Raw genomic sequence first — 22,305 nt, forward strand, 5'->3', positions numbered from 1 at the left:
TGAAAAGAACAAGGGGTTTGTCACTGACATGTCCGCTTTGATCCTGAAACTCCTACATGCATCTGACTTTTGGTAAAATGAATTCCTATATTTTCCAACATAATGTCACTGGAATCAGGGACATATAATGGCTGAAGCATGTAACGATGGAAACTGTTTTACTTTCTGAAAGTGTTTTGAATATATTTCTAGTTACAGGTAGGTAGCCGTGTTGGTCTGCCGTAGTTGAAACAAAACAAAACAATAAATAAACAAATAAATCCTTCCAGTAGCACCTTAGAGACCAACTAAGTTAGTTATGGTTATGAGCTTTGGTGTGCATGCACATTTATTATCATTTTTATTTGTTTTGTTTTGTTTTGAATATATTGCATTAGTAAATTTTATAGCTAATGGTTGGATCCAAAGTAAGTTGGCCAGATTTGGGTTACTGGACCTACATGCAAACTTTATGAATTTCCCCCCTTTTCTTTATTCTAGAAATACCCAATATCTCTTGAAACTGCATGCCCATATACTATATTCTGCATTTGCTCTGGACACTTCCTCTATTTGCAGACAAATTTAGTGTTCCATAAAGTGTGACGAGACTTTGCGTGGGTGGTTGCTCTATTAAGTTTATTTTCAAGCAATATATAGCTGCACGTGCTTGGCACAGCTGCCTCCAGCAAGCAAAAAATACCACAATTTCAGTCACCTAGGAATAATGTACCACTCTACAGAAGCTCATTTGGGGAGACAAGTATGAAAACAAGTCAAAAGATCTTGTAAAATGGCTGCCTTAATCTTATCCAGCACCTACATACTGTGGTAGACAGCATTCTCTGAAGAAGAACTCAGATTAAGATCTCCTGATTAATTTCAACCAGAGGAATTGATGATGCAGTTTTCACAGAAGACTCTAGTCCTTTCCTTTCCCCTTCTTCTGGTCTCAGCTGGTTGTGGAAGATTTAGCATAAATAACTGTTTATTGGTAGGTAACATGAGCTGTTGTCAGGAATTTATCTTAGATTTTGATACGATTAGAGGTTGGCATGGAGGAACCTGGTGCTTGCAAATGCCATATATGGGGGAAAAGTTAAGCAGATTTTATGATATGGCATTGCCTCACCCTGCAATAGGATTCTAATCAGTGTGTGAAATGTCACATGCCACCTTCTGAGTCCACAGTCAGACTAGAATGTAACTTCTTTTAACGACACAGTAATTTTGTGTTGCAGTTATTCTAGTCAAGTTCCAGATCTGCCTTAAGCCCCAATGGTTTCATTTGGAAAGGTAAGCAGGTACCTACTTGAAGCCCATGGAACTTAAGGAACAGTTTCAATGAACATAGAGGGACTTATTGATGGAATGTGAGAGAGTTCTTTTTGTATTTTCCTATATCATATCCTGACGGAATGGAAAACTGGGACCCAGAACCTCAGCGTCTGAGGAGAGCTATCCAGGGCTGCATACCCTCCAAGTGTCCCCATTTTCCAGGGACAGTTCTGGAATTACAGAAGCCATCCTGGTTTCTGATCTGATCCTGGAATGTCCTGGTTTTCTTTTTCCCTTTCCCCCAAATCTCTGGAATACAATTAAAAGTGGTGAAGAGATCACACACACACACACACACACACACACACCCCTACACACACACACACGCACACACCCCTACACACACACACACACGCACACCCCCCCCACCCGTCCTTATTAGAAACAGAAGCCTTTGCTGTGTGTAGGTGCAAAAACGGGAGTCCTGTTTATCCTGAAAATAAAATACCTGCACTAAATGAAGCTGGCATACAAAGCCTTTATTATTTTTAAAGGAAAATATAACAAATCCACTTTAAATCCTTTAATTGCAATGCTTCAGCAGCCAGCATTTTTTAAAAGGAAATATGTGGAGTGTTTATATTGTAAATTGAGCCTTACACTGCAAGCCTTTACATGTCTACTCAGATGTAAATCCCATTGTATTCAATAGTCTTTACTCCCAGGTAACTGGGTAAAGACTGTGCAGTTTTACACTAAGCATTTTTACTCAGAGGTGCGTTCCACTGAGTTCAATCGGATTTACTCTCTCATATGTTCCTTATCATTCTCAGTTTCTATTACAGTGGAACCTTGGTTTTCGAACATAATCTGTTCTGGAAGTCCGTTCAACTTCCAAAACGTTCAGAAGCCGAGGCTCAAAGGGCTGTCAGCAAGTTCAATGGGGAAAATTGAGAAATGCGCCTCGGAAGCTGTTCAACTTCCAAGGCGCGTTCAGAAACAGAAGCATTCATTTCCGGGTTTTGGGCATTTGGCTTCCGAAACGTTTGGCAGCCAAGACGTTTGAAAACCGAGGTTTGGCTGTATTATTATTAGTAGTAGTAGTAGCAGCAGCAACAGTATTTCCTGCCTTTTCCCCGACTCAAGGCTGATTACAGCTAAAATTTTATTTCATCCCATTTATCTGTTGAAGGTGTTGTACCCAATGCCTTCCCTCACATATTTTTTTCTTTACAACATTCCTGCGATGTAGGTTAGGCTGAGAGGTTGTAATTGGCTCAGGGTAACAGATGTATATGTGTATATGACTTGTGTGTGGGAGATGAAACGCAGGAGAAGCTTCCTGATGTAGAATAGAACATTCCTATTTTCATCTGAGAAAAGTTGGAGAGTATAGGACTGTGTGTGTTCAGGAATAATTGGTAATACACAGGAGCAGTGTGCTTCAAAAATCCAGTATCAACAAAGGCCAGATAATGCAAGAAGCACTGAATACTGTAATATATATGTTGTTGTTTAGTCGTTTAGTCGTGTCCGACTCTTCGTGACCCCATGGACCAGAGCACGCCAGGCACTCCTGTTTTCCACTGCCTCCTGCAGTTTGGTCAAACTCATGCTGGTAGCTTCGAGAACACTATCCAACCATCTCATCCTCTGTCGTCCCCTTCTCCTTGTGCCCTCCATCTTTCCCAACATCAGAGTCTTTTCCAGGGAGTCTTCTCTTCTCATGAAGTGGCCAAAGTATTGGAGCCTCAGCATATATAAGTTAACATATATAAGTTATGCAAATTAAACAAGCTGTGCGTAATTACTTACCTTTTGCATAATCAGTTTTGATGGTAAAGGACAAAGAGCTATGAGGATAACTGTAACCACACCTTTAGTCTTTAGACATGCTTTCAAGCATCTGTTTTGCAACATTTGCTCTTTCTAAAAAAGAGATGCAAGATCCTTAGGAAGTCAGATTTTGCAACCAATTCCACAATATTCATATGCTGCTGTTGCTTCTGCAGAATTGTTAACATGCAGGCAGCCTTAAAATAGGGATGGCCAACATCAGCTTCTGATATATATTTATTTATTTCATAAAGTTTATATGCCTCTGGATTGTAAAAAAAACAAGCAAACCCAACTACATCAAAGTGGTTTACGAAAGATAAAACTAAAATCAAGAAAAATTAACATAGGCAAGCAGTTAAAGACCTCTATTTGCTAGGCCCAGTATAAATACCAGAGCCTGGTTATAGTCTTCTGTGTAACTGTTGTGAAATAAGACTCAAGTTCAGCCTTGAAAAGGAGAATTCTTTCTAATGTGTGTAGCGTTTTGTCTGGCTCAACTACATTTGCCTGAGACTTTGAGCTAGTCATTTGGGAACATTGTGGAAACAGAGAAATGTAATTGAGGGGGGGGGGATTTGCTAAAGGTGAAGGAAAACAGAGGGTTAAAATCAGGGGTGGGGAACTAGATCCAGACAGCTGGCCAGTTTGTTAAACACGCCCCCCCAAGCCAAGCTACCTTTTGGCAAGTTTTATAGACTGGCAGGGGCAGTCACTTGACATCACAATGGTGTCAGGTAATCCATTTCCTTCTACACAGTATGGAATCAAATGGTGCACACAAAGGCACAGCCTGCAAAGCATAGGCAATAAGCTGATTAATGGATCTTGCAAAGTGCTAGGCATGGGGCTTTGCAAGACAACAGTAAATGTTATATTATAGACTGTTATGCTTTACATTTATTGTGTGAACATGCAAGCATGCAGGCTCCTGGAAGGCAGATCACATTTGCTGTCTTTCTCTGGTCCTGCTGATGCCATGCTACTGATGTCTAAGCTATGATTTTGCTTTGTAGGAGTCACCTGAACTTGAGTTTGTCCTTGGTTTACAGCTTGTGGTTTGTCTGTAGCGAGAGGAACAATGACCTCATGTTCAGATGACATGCTACTAAGCCCCAGGTAGAAAGCAGCAGTAAGACCAGGGAGGAGCTCTCCTCTCTGGGAATCAGCACACTTGCATGTTTGTGTGCTAAGCCATGACTTGACTTTGCATAGTGTGTGAACTGAGTGACAGACTCCCAGCGCGATTACAGTAAACCAGCATAATTCAACCATAAATATTTCGTGTTTAAATATGAACATCCATGCATACAGGTATTGCATATTCCTGTGTAAAGACATAGACTCATCAAGCCCATTCTTCATCTTGTAGGCAGAATACGGCAATCCATTTTAGGGTGGAGCTTGAAGTTCAGAAATTAGAAACATACCTGAAAATGCTTATTTATCATTTCGTCGTTCTTTAAAACAGAATAGCATCTGCAAGACAAAGGAAAGCTTCAAAGTCTTATTTCCTTTTGTTAAAAGCAGATGAATGTGTTCTCATCTGACTTCTTCTTTTTAGTGTCCCATAGTGCATTCACATTTTTCCTTTTAGTACATTTTTTTTCCTGTTTCCACTTCATATGACAGTCTTTGCTAGAAATATATTTAAATGACCTTTTTCGGCAGCAGGAGGAGAGTACAAAATACTGGTGGAAATGTATTCAGCACTAAAGGTCACATTAGAAGTATATCAGGAATTGGAGGGAAATAGTTATTGAGCCCATATTTTCACCCATGCAATTATATATTTAGCATAATTTGTATAATATACCAACATCATCTGTGTAACTTCCATCGAAAGTTGTTTTCCAATGCCTCAGAAATCAGCAGTCATAACAATGATTTATACTTTTATATGCAGTGAAAAGTTGGTTTCTGTACAAGTTGCACAATACTTGAACACCTTGGTTTGTGTGGTGTAGTGGTTAAGAGCGGTAGTCTCGTTATCTGGGGAACCAGGTTCGCGTCTCTGCTCCTCCACATGCAGCTGCTGGGTGACCTTGGGCCAGTCACACTTCTTTGAAGTCTCTCAGCCCCACTCGCCTCACAGAGTGTTTGTTGTGGGGGAGGAAGGGAAAGGAGAGTGTTAGCTGCTTTGAGACTCCTTAAAGGTAAAGGTAAAGGTACCCCTGCCCGTACGGGCCAGTCTTGCCAGACTCTGGGGTTGTGCGCCCATCTCACTCAAGAGGCCAGGGGCCAGCGCTGTCCGGAGACACTTCCGGGTCACGTGGCCAGCGTGACATCGCTGCTCTGGCGAGCCAGAGCCGCACACGGAAACACCGTTTACTTTCCCGCTGGTAAGCGGTCCCTATTTATCTACTTGCACCCGGAGGTGCTTTCGAACTGCTAGGTTGGCAGGCGCTGGGACCGAGCAGCGGGAGCGCACCCCGCCGCAGGGATTCGAACCGCCGACCTTTTGATCGGCAAGTCCTAGGCGCTGAGGCTTTAACCCACAGCGCCACCTGTGTCCTTAGGGTAGTGATAAAGCGGGATATCAAACTCAAACTCTTCTTCTACAGCACGCACGAGCCACGCGTCTCAGTGCCCACAGGCCCCATGCTGTCCGCCCACTGCCTCCCCCCCCCTGCTTTGAGACTCCTTAAAGGGAGTGAAAGGCGGGATATCAAATCCAAACTACTCTTCTTCTTCTTCTTCTTCTTCTTCTTCTTCTTCTTCTTCTTCTTCCCCAAAGACCACTGAACATAGCAGATTTTATGCCGATGGCCATTTCTGTAACCAAAACCCACCATTTTTTCCTTACCCATTCTCAGTATAGTTCAGGAATTTGCTCAGCTTGGCGGTGTTTCTGTCCCTAAGGCATGGGGGTGGTGGGGATTAGTGCCATGCATAGATTCTTGACTTTCTTTCTCATCAGTTAGCAGAAGCAGCAAAAATTATGCAGATCGGTAAATAAATTGTAAAAGGCATCATGCAAAACAAGGGAAGTCATTCATCGGTCCCAGATTTGCATGATTCATGCTGGCTATAGGAACATGGGAAGCTTTCTTATAACAGAGTAAATCAGTGGACCATCTTGCTCAGTACTGAATGCACCGACTACACAGATTTCGGGCAGGAAATATTCTAAGTTCCACCTAGAGATGCTGAAGATTGAACTAAGGACCTTCTGCATGCAAAGCACTGAGCTATGGCAGCATCCAGCTTTTGTTGCTAAATCTGACACACTAGTGCAGAGTTTTGCTTCTATGCAGAGAACACAGCAGTAATGTTAAACTAATTTTAAGCTACTTCATTCAGAAGAATCTTTATTTTGCATCAGCCACTAGCCGTAGCAATAAAATGAAATGTACTGAAGATAGAGGTGAATACTTAACTATACAAAATGCATTTTGGAGGTGCACATCAATAATCAAATAATGGATCTTATTCTAATCACCCCCACTAAAAACCTTGCAGTTTTTGCTGTCACCTGATCATCTGCTAAAAGAAAGGACACAGTAGCAATGGCTGAGCGACCCGGCATGGACAATAATAGAGGGGTAATAACCTCACTCCTCAAATCTTTGTAAAGAGTGCAAGCCAGAAACACATGTGGCACTGACTCAATACTGCCACCTCCGCATAGACATAACCGTTTTTCCAGTGGAATTTTTTGAAATCGGCCCTCAAGTACAGCCGAAGGCAGTACATTCAATCTTGCGAAAGTGAAAGTGCGTCTGCATTTTGGAATTGTTAAATTTTGCAGATAGGGTGCCAAAGTGTCAAAATGTCACTTTATCATCGGGCAGGATAATGAGGTCAACCAAATAGCAGAATCTTTGGAAAACTTACCAGACTGGCCTCCAGTATCTCTAACTGAGGTCAATAACCTTATTTCACAGTTTAATAATAATAATAAAGCACCAGGTTTAGACTATTTGCCCCCAGAACTCTTGAAATCTAACATCGACTGGTGGGCCTCCATGCTGGCAGTAATACTCTCATTTATTTATTCATCCGAGTTATTTCCTGAAGTTTGGGCCACAAAAGGGCTAGTTATATAGACGAATTAGCTTGCTACCTGTAATTAGCAAATTATATGCAAAGTATCTTTACAGTGACATACTTGATAGGATAACTGGGGAAGCTATTCTTGCTGAAGATCAAGCAGGATTTCGACATGGCAGACCCACTGCTTTGTACTAGCTACTTCTTCTGTTTTGGCTTCCTTCGGCTGGTTTGTTTGCAGTATAAACGAACCTCTTGGAAGGGGATGTATTGATTTTAGGCATTTTTTCCCCATTTCCGTCACCACAAAGAGTCATTTTGTATTTAACATCTTCTTAAGGAGAAAGAGAAACATTGTTTTCTGTAAGACTAATCTTATAACAGTGTACTGTTTACAGTGGTACCTCGGGTTAAGTACTTAATTCGTTCCGGAGGTCCGTACTTAACCTGAAACTGTTCTTAACCTGAAGCACCACTTTAGCTAATGGGGCCTCCTGCTGCCGCTGCGCCGCCAGAGCCCAATTTCTGTTCTTATCCTGAAGCAAAGTTCTTAACCTGAAGCACTATTTCTGGGTTAGCGGAGTCTGTAACCTGAAGTGTATGTAACCCGAGGTACCACTGAATATATTTCTGTAGTTGTCTGTGTTCTTATCCCTACAGATATACGAGATTTACGTTAAGAATTAATTATAGGCTTGAACCGTGATTACAGACATCTTCATAGTGTAGCAGGAACCCCCCCACCCCAATCATTCTGTTTGTACAAACTTCACACACACTCACACTCACACACTACATACGCTATGCTTCTGTTATAAATTCATGGAAAATCAACCATACATTGGATTTGCACTGTTCCACTTTTATTTTACTCCATGAAGGAAGGACTACAAAATGGGGCAGGTTTGATACAGGGCAGCCATAATCCCTTCAGCATCCCAGCACATACACAGGTGGCCTGCCCAGTTGCTATGCCAACCCTGATGGTCCCAGACAGAAGACAATCAAGATCACAAAGAACTTGCATATGGGAGTGGATTCAGCATGGACTGAAACAAAGGACACTGATCAGATCTTCCCTCAGGGGGCAGGAAACTGCAAACTCCCCTTTGTCTCCTGGAAGTTCCTGGAAGTGACTCATGGGGAGGGGGAAAGGAGGAACCAGCCAGGTGACAAGACACTCAGGTTACCACCAACTCCTCCCTCAACCCCTCCTTTCTGTAATGTATGCCTCCCTCAACCCCTCCTTTCTGAAATGTATGCATGATGTTTCTGGGGGTGGGCTTGACCTACAGGATGGGAATTTCAAAAGTTTTTATAAGGTCTTGCACACCATTTTTCTGTGTCTTTTCTCTCACCTGCAAGTGAGGGGAGCACCCTGTCGCGACAGTCTTTCTTCAATAAAGACCAAGCCTACAGGCTGCTGATTTGCTCCAATTTACTCTGGTTGGTGTCTTTACTTTTTGTCCAAGGGAGCCCTCAGATTTTTCTGGCAACAATAGAATCACGGAATTGTAGAGTTGGGAAGAAACCACAGGGGTCATCTAATCTAACCTCCTGCAATGCAGGAACTTTCTGCCCAAGGTGGGACTTGAATCCACAACGCTGAGATTAAGTGTCTCATGCTCTATTCCAGCTATCAACATCCCTTCCTCAACTTTACAATAAGCCTAATCATTTCTAACTTGCGATGGCTGCATCCTTCAAGTCAGTCTAATTAAACCTGTGATCAGCAGCAATTTTTCCTGAAGTGCCACTTTGAAAAGGGCGCAAAGGTGGTGGAGTTCTGCTACTTTATGTTGGTGACTGAGATTTTGCTATCTAATGTCTTTCCATGGGTCAGATCTGGTGCAGAGTCCTCTGTTTGCGACTTCAAGATTAAACCTGATTGCAAGTGAGCAAAGGTGCCTTTGCCTGTTTGTTTGATAGTGGTTGTAACTGCGGAAAGACACTGAATTTGATGCTGAGCTGGGCTGATTTCTGTGTATTAATTGGTACATGAATTGTAAAGTTCTTCTTCCGTGTTCGCAAGCAAGTCTGTTTGATTTTTCTATCATTTCTTTCGCCGCAGTTCATAGATTGCTGAAAGTAAGAGACAAAAAGACCGTGTTTTAAGGACCTGAACTGGTTTTGCCATTGAGTCATCCTGTGCAGCTCAGATTATTCAGCAGCCCAGTGTTAAAATTTCCTGTGTGGAAAATGAGTGTCCTAAGAAGATTATTTTTGAGGCTTTTAGATGTACAGATGAGAATGTTTAGGTTCATGTACGCATAACTTACTTTTATATTACTATAAGGTTAATGAAAGGAAGGGGTAGGAGGGAGCGCAGTAGTATTATCTCATTTTGAGAGACTGTGGGTTGTATCCATTGAAGTCACTCTGTTCGCACATGGACTTCTGCAACAAAACTTCCCCTCCCTCTCGCCCCTCTTCCACATGCCTCCAGATCTGTTCTGGGGTTTTTCCCTACCTTCCAGAGCAGATTTTTTGGGGAGGGAAAGAAAAGAAAAAGAAAAAGAAAAAGAAAAAGAAAAAGAAAAAGAAAAAGAAAGAAAGAAAGAAAGAAAGAAAGAAAGAAAGAAAGAAAGAAAGGGCAAGTTCCATTAGACAAGTGGAAGCCCTTGCACAGAAGGAATGATTTCGTTGGATACAGTAGGGGTGGACTTTGGTCTTTGAAATTTTAGCGGCGCCCTGTGAGAGGCCAAAATTCAGTTCTCCTCACCTCTCGCTTTCCGTTCTGCTCAGTTCACTATGACATAGTTGCAGCACCCTGCAGTGCCCCCTAGGCTCAGCACCCAGTGTGGTGAAACTGGTCACGCTGCCCTAAATCGACCTCTGGACACAACCCTATATAAATCACTTTACTAAATCCAACTTATTTACATTTGGCAAGCATAGATCAGTGTTACTTGCTGACTCTTTCTCTTGATGCAAGGCGGCTGCTGTTGTTTTTCCAAGTGTTCAAGTAGCCTGATGATTACTTTTAAGTATGAAATGCACGCCTCACTAAGCCCAGATGAACCATTATGAGGATATTCAATACGGTCGTACCTTGGAAATCAAACGGAATCTGTTCCAGAAGTCCGTTCAACTTCCAAAACTTTCGAAAACCTGGTTGGCTGCAGGAAGCCAACTTCCGGGGTTCGATCGTTTGGGAGCCAAAACGTTCGAGAACTAGGCTCTTTGAAAACCAAGGTATGACTGTATTCAGAATATAGTGGTACCTCGCGTTAATTACTTCCGGAGGTTCGTTCTTAACCTGAAATTGTTCTTAACCTGAAGCACCACCTTAGCTAAAGGGGCCTCCTGCTGCCGCCGCGCCACCAGAGCACGATTTCTGTTCTCATCCTGAAGCAAAGTTCTTAACCTGAGGTACTATTTCTGGGTTAGCAAAGTCTGTAACCTGAAGCGTATGTAACCTGAAGCATATGTAACCTGAGGTACCACTGTATCGTGGGCTGAATGCATTCCACCTTTCAGTTTTCTTTCTGTTGTATTTTGATACACACATTGGCACACCCAAATAGCTTCACTATTACATTTTCACCTATGGAACTTGCACCAGATATGTGTTCATACTATGCTGCTTTTACAAACAAAATGAAAGTTAAGAGGCATAAATATTCCAACAGCCAGAGAAGCTGAACATCTGAAACTCTCTCTGACGTCTTTAGTTGTGGTTGTAAGTCCTTAGTATCTCATCTAGTCAGACTGGCCAAGCAAGGGCTGGTGGAGCTGGGAATTAAGGAAATTCGGGGCGGGTCACACTCTGAAACTCCCACAGCTATTGCAAATGAGATGAGCCATTCGCCTCTCAGTTTCTATAGGATGTTATTAAAACGTACTGCTGCTGTGTGAGGAGAGCTTTTCAGCAGGGAGCTACACTAAAAGCAGAAATATTAAGACTGGACTCTGTCTATGCAGGTAAGTTTAGCTGCACTGGGTAATCTAAGAAGTAAAAATGTAAATGTTCAGCTCTTTTGACATCAAAAGTTGCAATGGAAGTTGTGGCACTGATTTGATATAAGAATTTGAATGCCAAGATGAATTACTTACCCATTACCTCAGTATTTTGCACTTTAATAGTTGCCAGACAGGATGTTTAGGTGGTTTCATACATAGGTCATGAGATTGATGTCCATTTCCTATTGTCAAAGTGCGAAGTATGGTGGTTAGAAGAGTACTGCTTCTGGATATATTGTGGGTTTGATCGTCATGGCAAACTATTGCTGATCATCCATCCAAGTATAATCATAACCTTTTAAGGTTACTGTCAGAGCCACCCGAGGTCCCAGCTCACAAGAGACCAAAGTCCAGTCCAAGATATATACAAAAGGTTTTATTGAAGAACATTGTTGTCGTTACATCCAAGCTCCGTGGCTCCGCATCTATTACCCTTAGATGTTAGAAGTCCCCTCTGAGTCAGTCCCGCCCCTGCACCAGCTTAAGAGGCTTGTACTGCTCCACCTTTTCCTCTCCTTCCTTTTCCGCAGGGTCTTCCTGCCCCCCTGTGCTCCCTCCCTTCGGGACTCCCCCGAGGCTGAGTCTTCTGACGCCTGCTCCCCCCTCCTTCGTGCTTTGGGACCAGGCTCCTCCTCAGGGCTCTCCTCATTTCCGCGCGCCTCCACATTTGAACTTGGCGCGCGTACGTTGCCTCTGACCTTCCTTTCGACCGTTACGCTACTCTCGGTACTACACTCCTCCCCTTCCGGCAGGACGTTTTGCTCCGAACTGCTTCCCCTCTCTGCTTCCTGTTCTGCTCTTTCTGACACACTGGCAACTCCACCCCCTTCACTCCGTTCCGACGGAGAGGCCGGTCCCGATCTCCAGCCCCCACTGGGGATTTCCCCTTCGTTCCCCTGCTTCTGACTGCCTCCCTCTCTACTGCCCCTTGGCCTGACCAGGGGGGCTCCCTTTTGGGAATCCTCGGATTCACTTGACGGACTCACTGACAACCTCGGGTCTTCGTCGTCCTCTTCCTCGTCGCCCTGGGACCCCTCCCCCTCGCTCTCTGTCCCTGAAACCCTGACAGTTATGAATAATCAGCCATCTTACGGTCATGTGGAAATAAGTTCCATAGGCAAATGCTATATATGGAAAAGAATTTTTTGTTTCGTTTGGGTGGTGTTCCAACTAAATTTTCCTCAGAGTAGATCCATTGAAATTAACAAACATGACTTAAGTTAGTTCCATTTACCCCCAATGCATATACTCTGATTAAAACTTAGTTGAATCCTACACCTTTTATTACATGTAGATGAACCTGAGATTTTTGTTTCAACTGTGTGCATGTGGGGGGGATGACACCTTCATTTAAGCTGTTCTTTTAAGGAAGATGATGATCAGTTCCTCGCCTTGTTTAACTATTTCCCCCTATGTTCTACAGCTCTAGGCAATTCTACCTGAGGAGGCAAATATTGCAGACCATATTGTTTAGCAAAATATTATAAATGTATCATAGATGTAATGGAATATAGTATAGGCACTTCTAGCCTGTAGGACATATCTCGCACCCAAAAGTTGATAGAATTAAAACTATATAAATATATAAAATCTATTTAAACCATAAAACTAGGGAAGATTGGTACTGTGTAATAGCATGTCTTCTTTTAAAGAAAGTAGTTTCTGAAAACATTAAAAAAACCTGGAATCATCAAGCAGACTTGTGTGTGGGCTGCATACAAGGGCGAGACAGTCAGACATACACCACCATCTATCTTCTGTCAGTTTCTCTTTTAAAGGAAGCTAATGCTGGCTGGCTCTACATATGCTGCAGAATGAGATGCTGGAATGCTAATAGAGTGGACTGTATCCAGATTAGAGATGAACAATATGACTTTCAAATTCTCTCTCTCTCACACACAAAAATGAATCCCAACAAATAAGATAGTTTTGTGCAATCATTTCCTGCTGTGACCTCCAGCAGGAAGCTAGCAGTTATTCATTTGGGGGCAGAGGTAGGGGGCAGGGAAACAATATTCCACTCTGCCTGAAGACACATTTAATATACAGTGGACACTCGGGTTGCGAATGTGATCCGTGCGGGAGGCACGTTCGCAACCCGCAGTGCCGCGTCTGCGCACCCGCGGGTTGCAATTCGGCGCTTCTGCACATGCGCAAAGCATGATTGCCGAAACCTGGAAGTAACCCGTTCCGGTACTTCCGGGTTTCGGTGCGTCCGTAACCCGAAAACGTACAACCTGAAGCGTCTTTAACCCGAGGTATGACTGTAGAGAACATTAAGTCCGTGCTCTCATGTTATATTTTCTACAATATTAACCTCATCTTCAACACTAAAGCAGCTGAAATGGGCTGTTCCTCATACCCACTGAGTATAGGCCTCCAGTTAGAGGTAACATGCCATTGCAGACCTCTGCTAAGGTAAAAGTTGACCTTTCTGCCTAATGTTTAACTTTTCTAGATTTCTGGGTTACTGTGTCAGAAGAGCAATTTCACTGCATTTTGCATAATGAACTGATAGATGCATGGCAGTAAATATAAGGCAAACTACGTTACAGAAAAATATGACGCCAACATAATTCTTTGCTTTCAAATTCTTTTTAACAGGATTGCATCTTCAATGGCTGGGGAAAGATTGATCAAGTGGCTGAAATGAATATGAACACTATCCTGGAAGAGATTCTGATTAAAAGATCACAACAAAAGAAAAGGACATCGCCTTTAAATTACAAAGAGAGGCTATTTGTGCTCACAAAATCCATGTTAGCGTATTATGAAGGTCGTGCAGAGGTAGGAAACCGGGTTTAAATTGCTCGTTTTTTGCCAATTTGTGTATTGGAGATGGTGATTGCATGTTTGCTCTGCTGATTTAATATTTATGATGCTGAAATTTGCTACTTGTCATATTGAGTTCATCCAGTTGGTACCGGATGAAAGGATCACAACCTTTATCTTAGTAGTTTACCTTCTGTGTGCAGGGGCATACCTAGGGGTTAGCCAGGTTGCCGCTTGCCAAGGATGCATGCCCAGTGCGGGCACGAAAAAAGCGCACCTCTACACTCTGGCTTGGAGTGGCTACTACTGCCCACACTTCCGCCCACTCCCTGGGCTGCTACTCCATGGCTCTGGGTGGCCAGGCAAGGTGCACAGGCTCCTCTGGGCACCTTTGTGGAGGAATCCAGCCATTGGTGTGGGCTGTCACAGCAGCGCTCCAGGGCCCCCTCTCCATTTGGTCGAAATGTGAGTGGAGCACCCAGGGAGGCTGCACAGCAGAGTAGCAGTCCATTGAGGTGGAGAGTTGCAGGAGGAGGGAAAAGGAAGGGAGGAGGCAGAAGGAAAAGCAGCGAGTGGAGGGAGGAAAGCAGGAAGGCAGGCAGATGGACTGATGGAGGAGAAGGGGAGGAGGAGCAGACCAGATCTGACCCCAATGACCATGGAGGAAGTCACTGGCACAAAAGGCGACCAAAAGCAAATGTTTAAAGTTTCTGGTCCATAGTCTCTCCTGGTTTTGGAGGTGCCGATCAGCTCCTTGCCAAGGTACAAGGGAGCTGAGGTATGTCTCTTGTCTGTGTGAGATGAGTTAGATTGCACTGACAAAGCTGGGAAACGCTTTGCTTGTTGCAAAATCAGCTGCCCTGAACAAAGGACTGAGCATCGAAATTGTAGCGGGCAGGGGGTAGAATAGGGAAATGGCAAGCTGATTCACTGCATTGTTTTATGGGGGGAAAGAACTAGCTGGAGTTGAATATCATTTTCTTAAGATCATTTTTTTAAAAAGGGGGCTGTAACATTTATGCGTTGTGAAATCACTTTGTATGTGACGTAGAACTTATCTCACATGACCGCGTTACAGGACTGCGCCAAAGGGAAGTGGTACAGGTCAGTCGGTGACGCACTTACTGTAAATCCTGCCAGGGTTTGTTGAGAGTCAACATCCCAAATGGGGTAACACATTTGGAATCCTAAGTTCAGGTAGAAGCAAGCTAAACGAGGGTAAAGGAAAGCAGTGTAGTCTAAGGCCCAAGAGGCAGAGTATGAAGAAAGAGCAGTAAGCAGCCAAGGTAGTGTAAATAATAAAAAAACAAAGAAATAAATGTTACAAATTATAGGATAGTTCCCTCAGGAGGACTGGTGGTCCATTTAGGAACTGATGGCATGGTGTCCCTGGTATGGGCTTATTCACTTCTGCCTTCCATCAGGGCTCAGAAGGTTAGGTAAAGTTAAAGGGACCCCTGACCATTAGGTCCAGTCATGGCCGACTTTGGGGTTGCGGCGCTCATCTCGCTTTATTGGCCGAGGGAGCCGGCGTTCAGCTTCCGGGTCATGTGGCCAGCATGACTAAGTCGCTTCTGGCGAACCAGAGCAGCGCACGGAAACGCCGTTTACCTTCCCGCTGGAGCAGTACCTATTTATCTGCTTGCACTTTGATGTGCTATTGAACTGCTAGGTGGGCAGGAGCAGGGACCAAGCAACGGGAGCTCACCTCGTCGTGGGGATTCGAACTGCCGACCTTTTGGTCGGCAAGTCCTGGGCTTTGTGGTTTAACCCACAGTGCCACCCGCGTCCCACACAGAAGGTTAAGGGGAGGCTTTTTATAGCCAACTTTAACAGCACTCGCAGATTGTGGGACTTTAAACGCATCACTGGGTAGTACAGTACAGCCTGCAACTCCTTCAGCAGACGTGGTAAGGCACTGGAGAAAAGCATGTCCTGATTCAAAACCCACAGAGCCTTACAAACCCTTATTAACGTTTAAATTGTGGGTTGTGTGGTCTGCGTTGCGATGGAAAGAATCGTGGCAAATGGGCCGTTCTCCCTTCTTCCCCTCCCTGCTTGAACCCTTGTCCCAGGAGGTTTCATATGCTCTGTACAGGCATGCGAATCCTGCCCACGGAGCTGCTGGATACCTTTCTCCCCCTCTTGTGCTATGCTCCAAAAACAATGGTTGTGATGGGTGTAAGGGGATTCATAACACTTCCAGTAGGGATGCCTGGGGCCTGGCAGTAGCGGGGTCGCTTTTATTCATGAAAATCATTTACACACCATTTCCCACTCAAGGGATCTGAAGCAGTTTACAGAATAAAATTCTAACACTCAAATGTTAAAAACATATAAAATTAAATAATATACATAAAATCAACAGCAAGCAATAAACAACACCAGGGAGATACAGTGTTTAAAATAGGCCAGTAAGCTAGTTGCAAAAAATGTGTTTTTATCCGTGGATGCCTCCTGTAGAGCAGGCAGCAGAACATTCCAAAGAGTGAGCGTTCCACAGAGAAGAACTGTTTCTGTGTCATCGCCAAGCAACATGTTGTAAAATGTGGCCCCACTAGCAAGGCCTCGTGTGAGGATCTTAACACCCTAGTAGATCTGTATAGCACAGAGGTGATGGTTTATGTACCCTGGTCCCAGGTTTATGACTTTGCAGGCCAGCAAAAAATCCTTGAAAATGGCCCAGTAGAACGGTTGGCCAGCACAGTGCATGACTAGGCTGCAGCTTCCAAACCAATCCCAAGGCCAGCCCCATAGAGAGCACACGAGAGCAGTCAAGAAGTTAGATCACCTGTGCTTAGCTGTGCTCTTTGAAAGCTTATTATTATTCCACAGCGTTCAGGAGTCCATTGGATCCCATAAGTTTCTGGGGCAGAAATGGGCTCCCCACCCTAGCAAGGGCAGGGGGACTGGAATCGCAAACCTGAACTTCACCAGATAGTGGTCTGACCATGACAGTGGGGTAATTTGAACCCTTCCGCCTAATATCCAGGACTGCTGCCCTTCACATGAGGCATGGAATAAATTGAGGGGATGCTTTTTTCCCATTGGCCCAATGACCACTTGACACAGCCCCATGGCTGTCATGGAGGCCATGAAGCCCCAAGACAGCCCAGTCAAGACAGCCTCAGTATGAATACTGAAGTACCCCATAACCTATTGATGGCTATACTAGTGGGGCTGATGAACTGGGAGTGTTTTGATGTCACCATGTGAGTGCAGGGGATATACTGTGGGCATCCCTGACCCTGTGAGCTCTTGACCTCTCTCCAGTTGTGTATGGTATGTGGACATTGGCACTGGTAATCCCTGATTGGTTGGCACTGGCAGTATTTTCAAGTACAAACTAAGGAAGAAACTGGGGAACTACTGAGACTATAAAGTAAGACAGAAAAAGCAGGGACAACTGGAATACCTACACAGTATTCTTCGTTTGTGCAGCTACATTATTGTATGCAGAATGTGTTTCAAAATGGAAAATGATTACTTAGTACTGAAACTTCACAAGGGCATTGATGTAAGAGCTTGTACTGAGCAGTGCCTGGTTGGATGGATGCAACCCAAGACCAAGAAACTAAAGCTAAAAATTCACAAGGGATTTAATTTTTCATGGGGTGGGGAGAGCATCTTAAGTTAAATGTGCATGGTATCTTCCAGATGTCAGTAGTTCTGTATTGGGAGGCTGAGGAGCAAGGAAACATGTTTTCTGGAGAATTAAGACAACAAATCCATTTTTAAATTGTGAAGAAAAAGAATTGTTATGTCAGCTAAGCAGAGCTGTGCTGGTGCAGATGGACTCTGTGTGTCGTTATAATGTGAGAGCCATTTAAACCAGAGGCTTCAAAGTGATTTTGCAGATTTTGAAAAGGAAATGCTGGTTTGAGGGTTCACTCCTATGCCTGCTTTACTGTATGTAAGGGTGCATAGGATTCTGTTGGCTAAAGCATTTCATAGGTCCTGCTTTTCAGAGGATTTAGTGTGGGTTAAACCACAGAGCCTAGGACTTGCTGATCAGAAGGTTGGCGGTTCAAATCCCCACGACAGGGTGAGCTCCTGTTGCTCAGTCCCTGCTCCTGCCAACCTAGCAATTCGAAAGCACGTCAAAAGTGCAAGTAGATAAATAGGTACCGTTCCAGCAGGAAGGTAAACAGTGTTTCCGTGTGCTGCTCTGGTTCGCCAGAAGCGGCTTAGTCATGCTGGCCACATGACCCGGAAGCTGTATGCCATCTCCCTCGGCCAATAAAGCAAGATGAGCACCGCAACCCCAGAGTTGGCCACGACTGGACCTAATGGTCAGGGGTCCCTTTACCTTTAGTGCAGCTCAATGAAATGCTGATGTTTGACAGATGCTGTCTCAGTGCTGGAGTCTCAAAGCCATATGCGTTTTAATCAAAATATTTGGATCCTTCTTTTCTATCCAAGGTGGCAGTCATTGTAGTTTTCTTTAAAAGCAATTCCAGCATGAAATCAAGCACTTTCCCCCTTCTCCGGTAGAAAGAACTCCCCGTCAATCTGCACAGCAGATGTGGAGCCTCTGATTTGAAACAGGCCCTTATGCAGTCTGCATTTGCAGGCAAGAGTAAGCCAGACTTTCTGGCCTATCATGGTGTACCAAGAACAAGCAGCATGCTAGGACATGCTGCCCAAACACTCCCTTTTCACACTCCGCTGGTGTAAGTGGGACAAACAAACCTTGATCTGAACCAGTGATTGCGGTTCGTGACTTCCTAACAAGCCATGGTCACTGGCCAACACGAAGCCAGCCGTGGTTTGTTGCTGGCTTTCTGATTTTGGCTTGTTAGGGAGCAACGAACCACAATCTCTGCTTTAGATGTCATGGTAAGCCAAGGCTTCCTGGTTTGTTTAGCCTGTTTCCACCAGGGGAGAATTGAAGCTGGAACAGGGCAGCCTGTGGCAGCATGTTGCTCATTCCTGTTAAGCCACAATCAGCCAGAAAATCTGGCTTATCTTAATGTCTGAATGCAGAGTGTGTATACGTAGTCACTTAAAAAATGTCAGCATGTTCAGTGCAGGTTGAGCCAGCTGTCCGATATTTTACTGCCACAAACCTGCTTTTGTTTTGCAAATAGTAATCTGTGCATTTATCTTTCTCATGGTCCTCCTTTGGTCTAGAAAGGGAACTGCTTGGTCTAGGAAAGGAACTGTGAAGATTCTATGATAATTACCTTGGTAAACAACAACAAAAGCAGATGGGGAGAAGGCTTTGAAAGGTCTCCATTGCACTGGGTGTGTGGGTTGGTTCTAGTTACCCAGTAACGAGGAAAGGCACTTTGCACAATGCTCAGACACCCTTTGTTTTCTCAGCTTCTTCATTCATTGAAAACAAATGCTGATGCAAAACTAGAAATCCAGTACATAGCTAGGAAAAGAATACAGATTTTGCTGGACTCTTTAACTCCCACAATGAGAGCTGGAGACCAGCAGCGTTTGGAGGGCCACAGATCCCCCATTTCTGTTTTAAATTAGCAACAAAATCATGGTGGATCTTTTTCAGGGAGCTCCCATGTTTCTTAGTAACCAAAACCACAGGCTTCCCAGAGATGAATAGAAAGCTGCTTTTGTAAATTTTGGCCTAGCAGTCAGTGGGGGCCCTGAATCTCGAGCCGTTATGTGGGCTCCTTCACAACCATGGTAACCACCATTATCTTCTTCAGTGGGGTTGTTCGACGACAGAGTTTCAGGGCTCCTAATCTTAAACTTCATTACTTTCATAGTCAAAGGTAGGATTCAGTGGCTTAGCCAAGCTGCTGTTTTCATAGTACTGGTGACACAAATCCGTTGTAAACACAGCAACATAATTAAGGCAGATATATAATGGGTTTGTATCTCTAGTGCTGGCAAAAGTGGCTGCTCTGTTCTCACTGTCATCTTCTTGTGTTTTCAAAACAGTGCAAAGCCTTGAAATAACAGTACTGTGCATTGTATCTGTCCACTTTCCTCCAAGTTCAGTAATGCTTCAGTAAAGCTGAGAGGCTAATAATATCGTTAGACATTCCTGTTCCCAGACAGTGAGGTCTGGGGCAGGCATAGGCAAACTTGACCCTCCAGGTGTTTTGGGACTACAACTCTCATCGTCCCTAGCTAACAGGACCAGTGGTCAGGGATGATGGGAGTTGTAGCCCCAAAACATCTGGAGGGCTGAGTTTGCCTATGCCTGGTCCAGGGCTTTAGTTTTCATTCAGGTGACAGATCACTTGTACTTAATTGTGTCTTTATAATAACAGTAGATATATAGTACACCCACCCCAAAGTGAGACCTGGGTTCCCCCTTCTTCATTCACTAAGTCCCAGGAATGTTGTACCTAAATCCTGGGTGCCAATCCCCTGGACTATAGCAGGGTGCCAAATAACCGGGCCAAAACAACCTTGCAAGGTAGAGCTGTTGCGCTGTCCCCACCCGCATGCTTCCCAACCTGAGCCAGGGGAATATTGTGTTTCTGGAAATCCATGGGATTCATGAAAACAACAGCCAAACAGACAAGCCTTCTGAGCTCCAAGCCCACAAATTACTTGGTAGCATTGTACCAGTCAAGTACCAATTTAGAGCTAGATTTATTTAAGAAGCCACACCAAGATAAACGAAGCAATTTCCTAAGGAGATTATAGGCATAGGAACATAGTACCCATAAGAAGACAATTAAGAAAAAGGCTAATAGTATAAAAATACAGTTGAGAATTTAAGTACAGCTGTACCTTGGTTCTCGAACGGCTTAGTTGTCAAACAAATTGGCTCCCAAATGCCACAAACCTGGAAGTGTTGCGGCTCTTGGAGCCAATCGGAAGCCGCGCCTTGGTTTTTGAACGGTTTTGGGAGTCGAACGGACTCCTGGAATGGATTAAGTTCAAGAAACGAGGTACGAGTACGTACAGAATGGAAAACAAAAGCCAGCTTGCCTCACCCTAGCACTAACTGTTAGAGTCACTTAACCAGGAAGCAGCAGAATTTTAAGGTCATATATATATATATATATAATAAATGTTCATAAATATACCAATGTCTGGAGCAGCACAGGAAGACCTTCCTGAAACCATTTTGACTCCCTGAAACCATTTTAACTCCCAAACTGACCAAATGTTTTCTCTGCAAGGAGGGAGGGGGTGGGGGAACTTTCCCATTATCTCAAGAAGTGGGTGATCACCATTTTAGAGGAATGGGCGGACTACCAGGAGTGGCAATCAGATAAGGCATTATCAGAAAACCTGCTAGACAGGAAAAACAACAACACTCAAATTTCTGTTGTAGACCGCCTTTTCTGTGATGTAGGTACGATGTTTGTGGGGGGTGGTCTTGGGTTACACCCCTTCTGTGATGTATGTGTGATGTATGGAGGAGTGGTCCTGAGCTCCAAGGCAGGGAATTTAAAATGTCTATATAAGGGCAGGCACACCGTTGTTCTAGGTCCTCCTCCTTTCCTGCATGTGAGGGGAGCACCCTGTTGCAACAGATCAATAAAGATCAGGCTTCCTAGCGGCTTTGCTTCTCAGTATTCTCTGGTTGGCCTCTGTTATTTTCTCCTACCAATAAGGAACCCACGTAAGGACTCTATATGGGCTCTTGGATACCCCATAAGGGAAGAAGGGCAGATTTTGTTTACAACAGATGGCGATGCACGAAGGGACATTTGGTTGCCCGAATTCTGGGAGCGAGGAAGGACTGGTGATCCAGTGCGCGCCAAGCAGTTTGCCAGGAGGAGCCACCAGTCCTCCAGCGATCCCAGGGCCTGGAAATAATTGGAGGTCCAGCGGGGTTAACAAGAGGAAGCAAAGCTCAATCAGGCCAGCCTTAAACAACCAGTCAAGAGATCCCAGGATCGCCAGGAACAGCGCATGCGGAAGTGATTATAAGTAGGAAACATGGGTAGTGGGTTGGGTTCTCTAAACCACAGCAACCAAAATTCTTATACCAACAACATATAGGTGTTGAAATCCACAATGTCCATACCAAATGGGGCACCTGATAGAAGATCAGAACCATTTTTATAAGAAAAGGTCTGGATACAAGAGGCAGTTGTTGCTTAGCCCATCAGTGCCTAAGAATAATTTCTACTACTAGAGGGTGTATGTGCACGTTCACCACTGAGTCACCTGAGTTAATTTCTGCCACAGGGTGGCAAGAAGGAACTAATTAATAGGACTTTCCTCCCCAGTGAGTGCTCTGAAACCTGAGCTAAAAGCCATTTTAAAATAGGCATTCTGAATTGGTTTTCCTTTGGCTTGCCTTCACGCTTGCCTTCTGGCCACTGTGGTGAAGCCTGAGTTCATGCTCTTTTCCTTCCCAATCCTCCGTTTTAATGCACCAGAGAAAGAAACTAGAAGTTTATGGTTTTAAACTCACCACAGTTCCTAGCGAAACTAAGCTTTAGCCTTTGTTGGTCTCAAACCAGTATTGAAATAAACTGCTATTTAAATAAGCCACAGTTTTCCAAGATCCAGTGGCACGGAATCTGAAGTTAGTTCAAAATC

The 22,305-nt window shown here is 44.1% G+C and overlaps 1 protein-coding gene across 7 annotated transcripts in view; it reads left to right on the top strand.

Moving 5' to 3' along the window:
- TEC (tec protein tyrosine kinase) overlaps positions 1 to 22,305 on the top strand; it is an 80,472-nt gene that overhangs the window by 33,113 nt on the left and 25,054 nt on the right. For 6 of the 7 annotated variants that reach the window (XM_083754937.1, XM_083754938.1, XM_083754933.1 and 3 more), the window contains one exon: positions 13,654 to 13,836. In XM_083754937.1, coding sequence (XP_083611063.1) covers positions 13,699 to 13,836 — 138 coding nt within the window. In that variant the 5' untranslated portion in view covers positions 13,654 to 13,698. Of the gene's footprint in view, positions 1 to 10,989; positions 11,011 to 13,653; positions 13,837 to 22,305 lie in introns of those variants that run through there. The other variant, XM_083754935.1, reaches the window with a different exon arrangement.

This window comes from Podarcis gaigeae (assembly GCF_964106915.1).
Source record: "Podarcis gaigeae genome assembly, chromosome: 9".
Lineage (NCBI taxonomy): Eukaryota > Metazoa > Chordata > Lepidosauria > Squamata > Lacertidae > Podarcis > Podarcis gaigeae.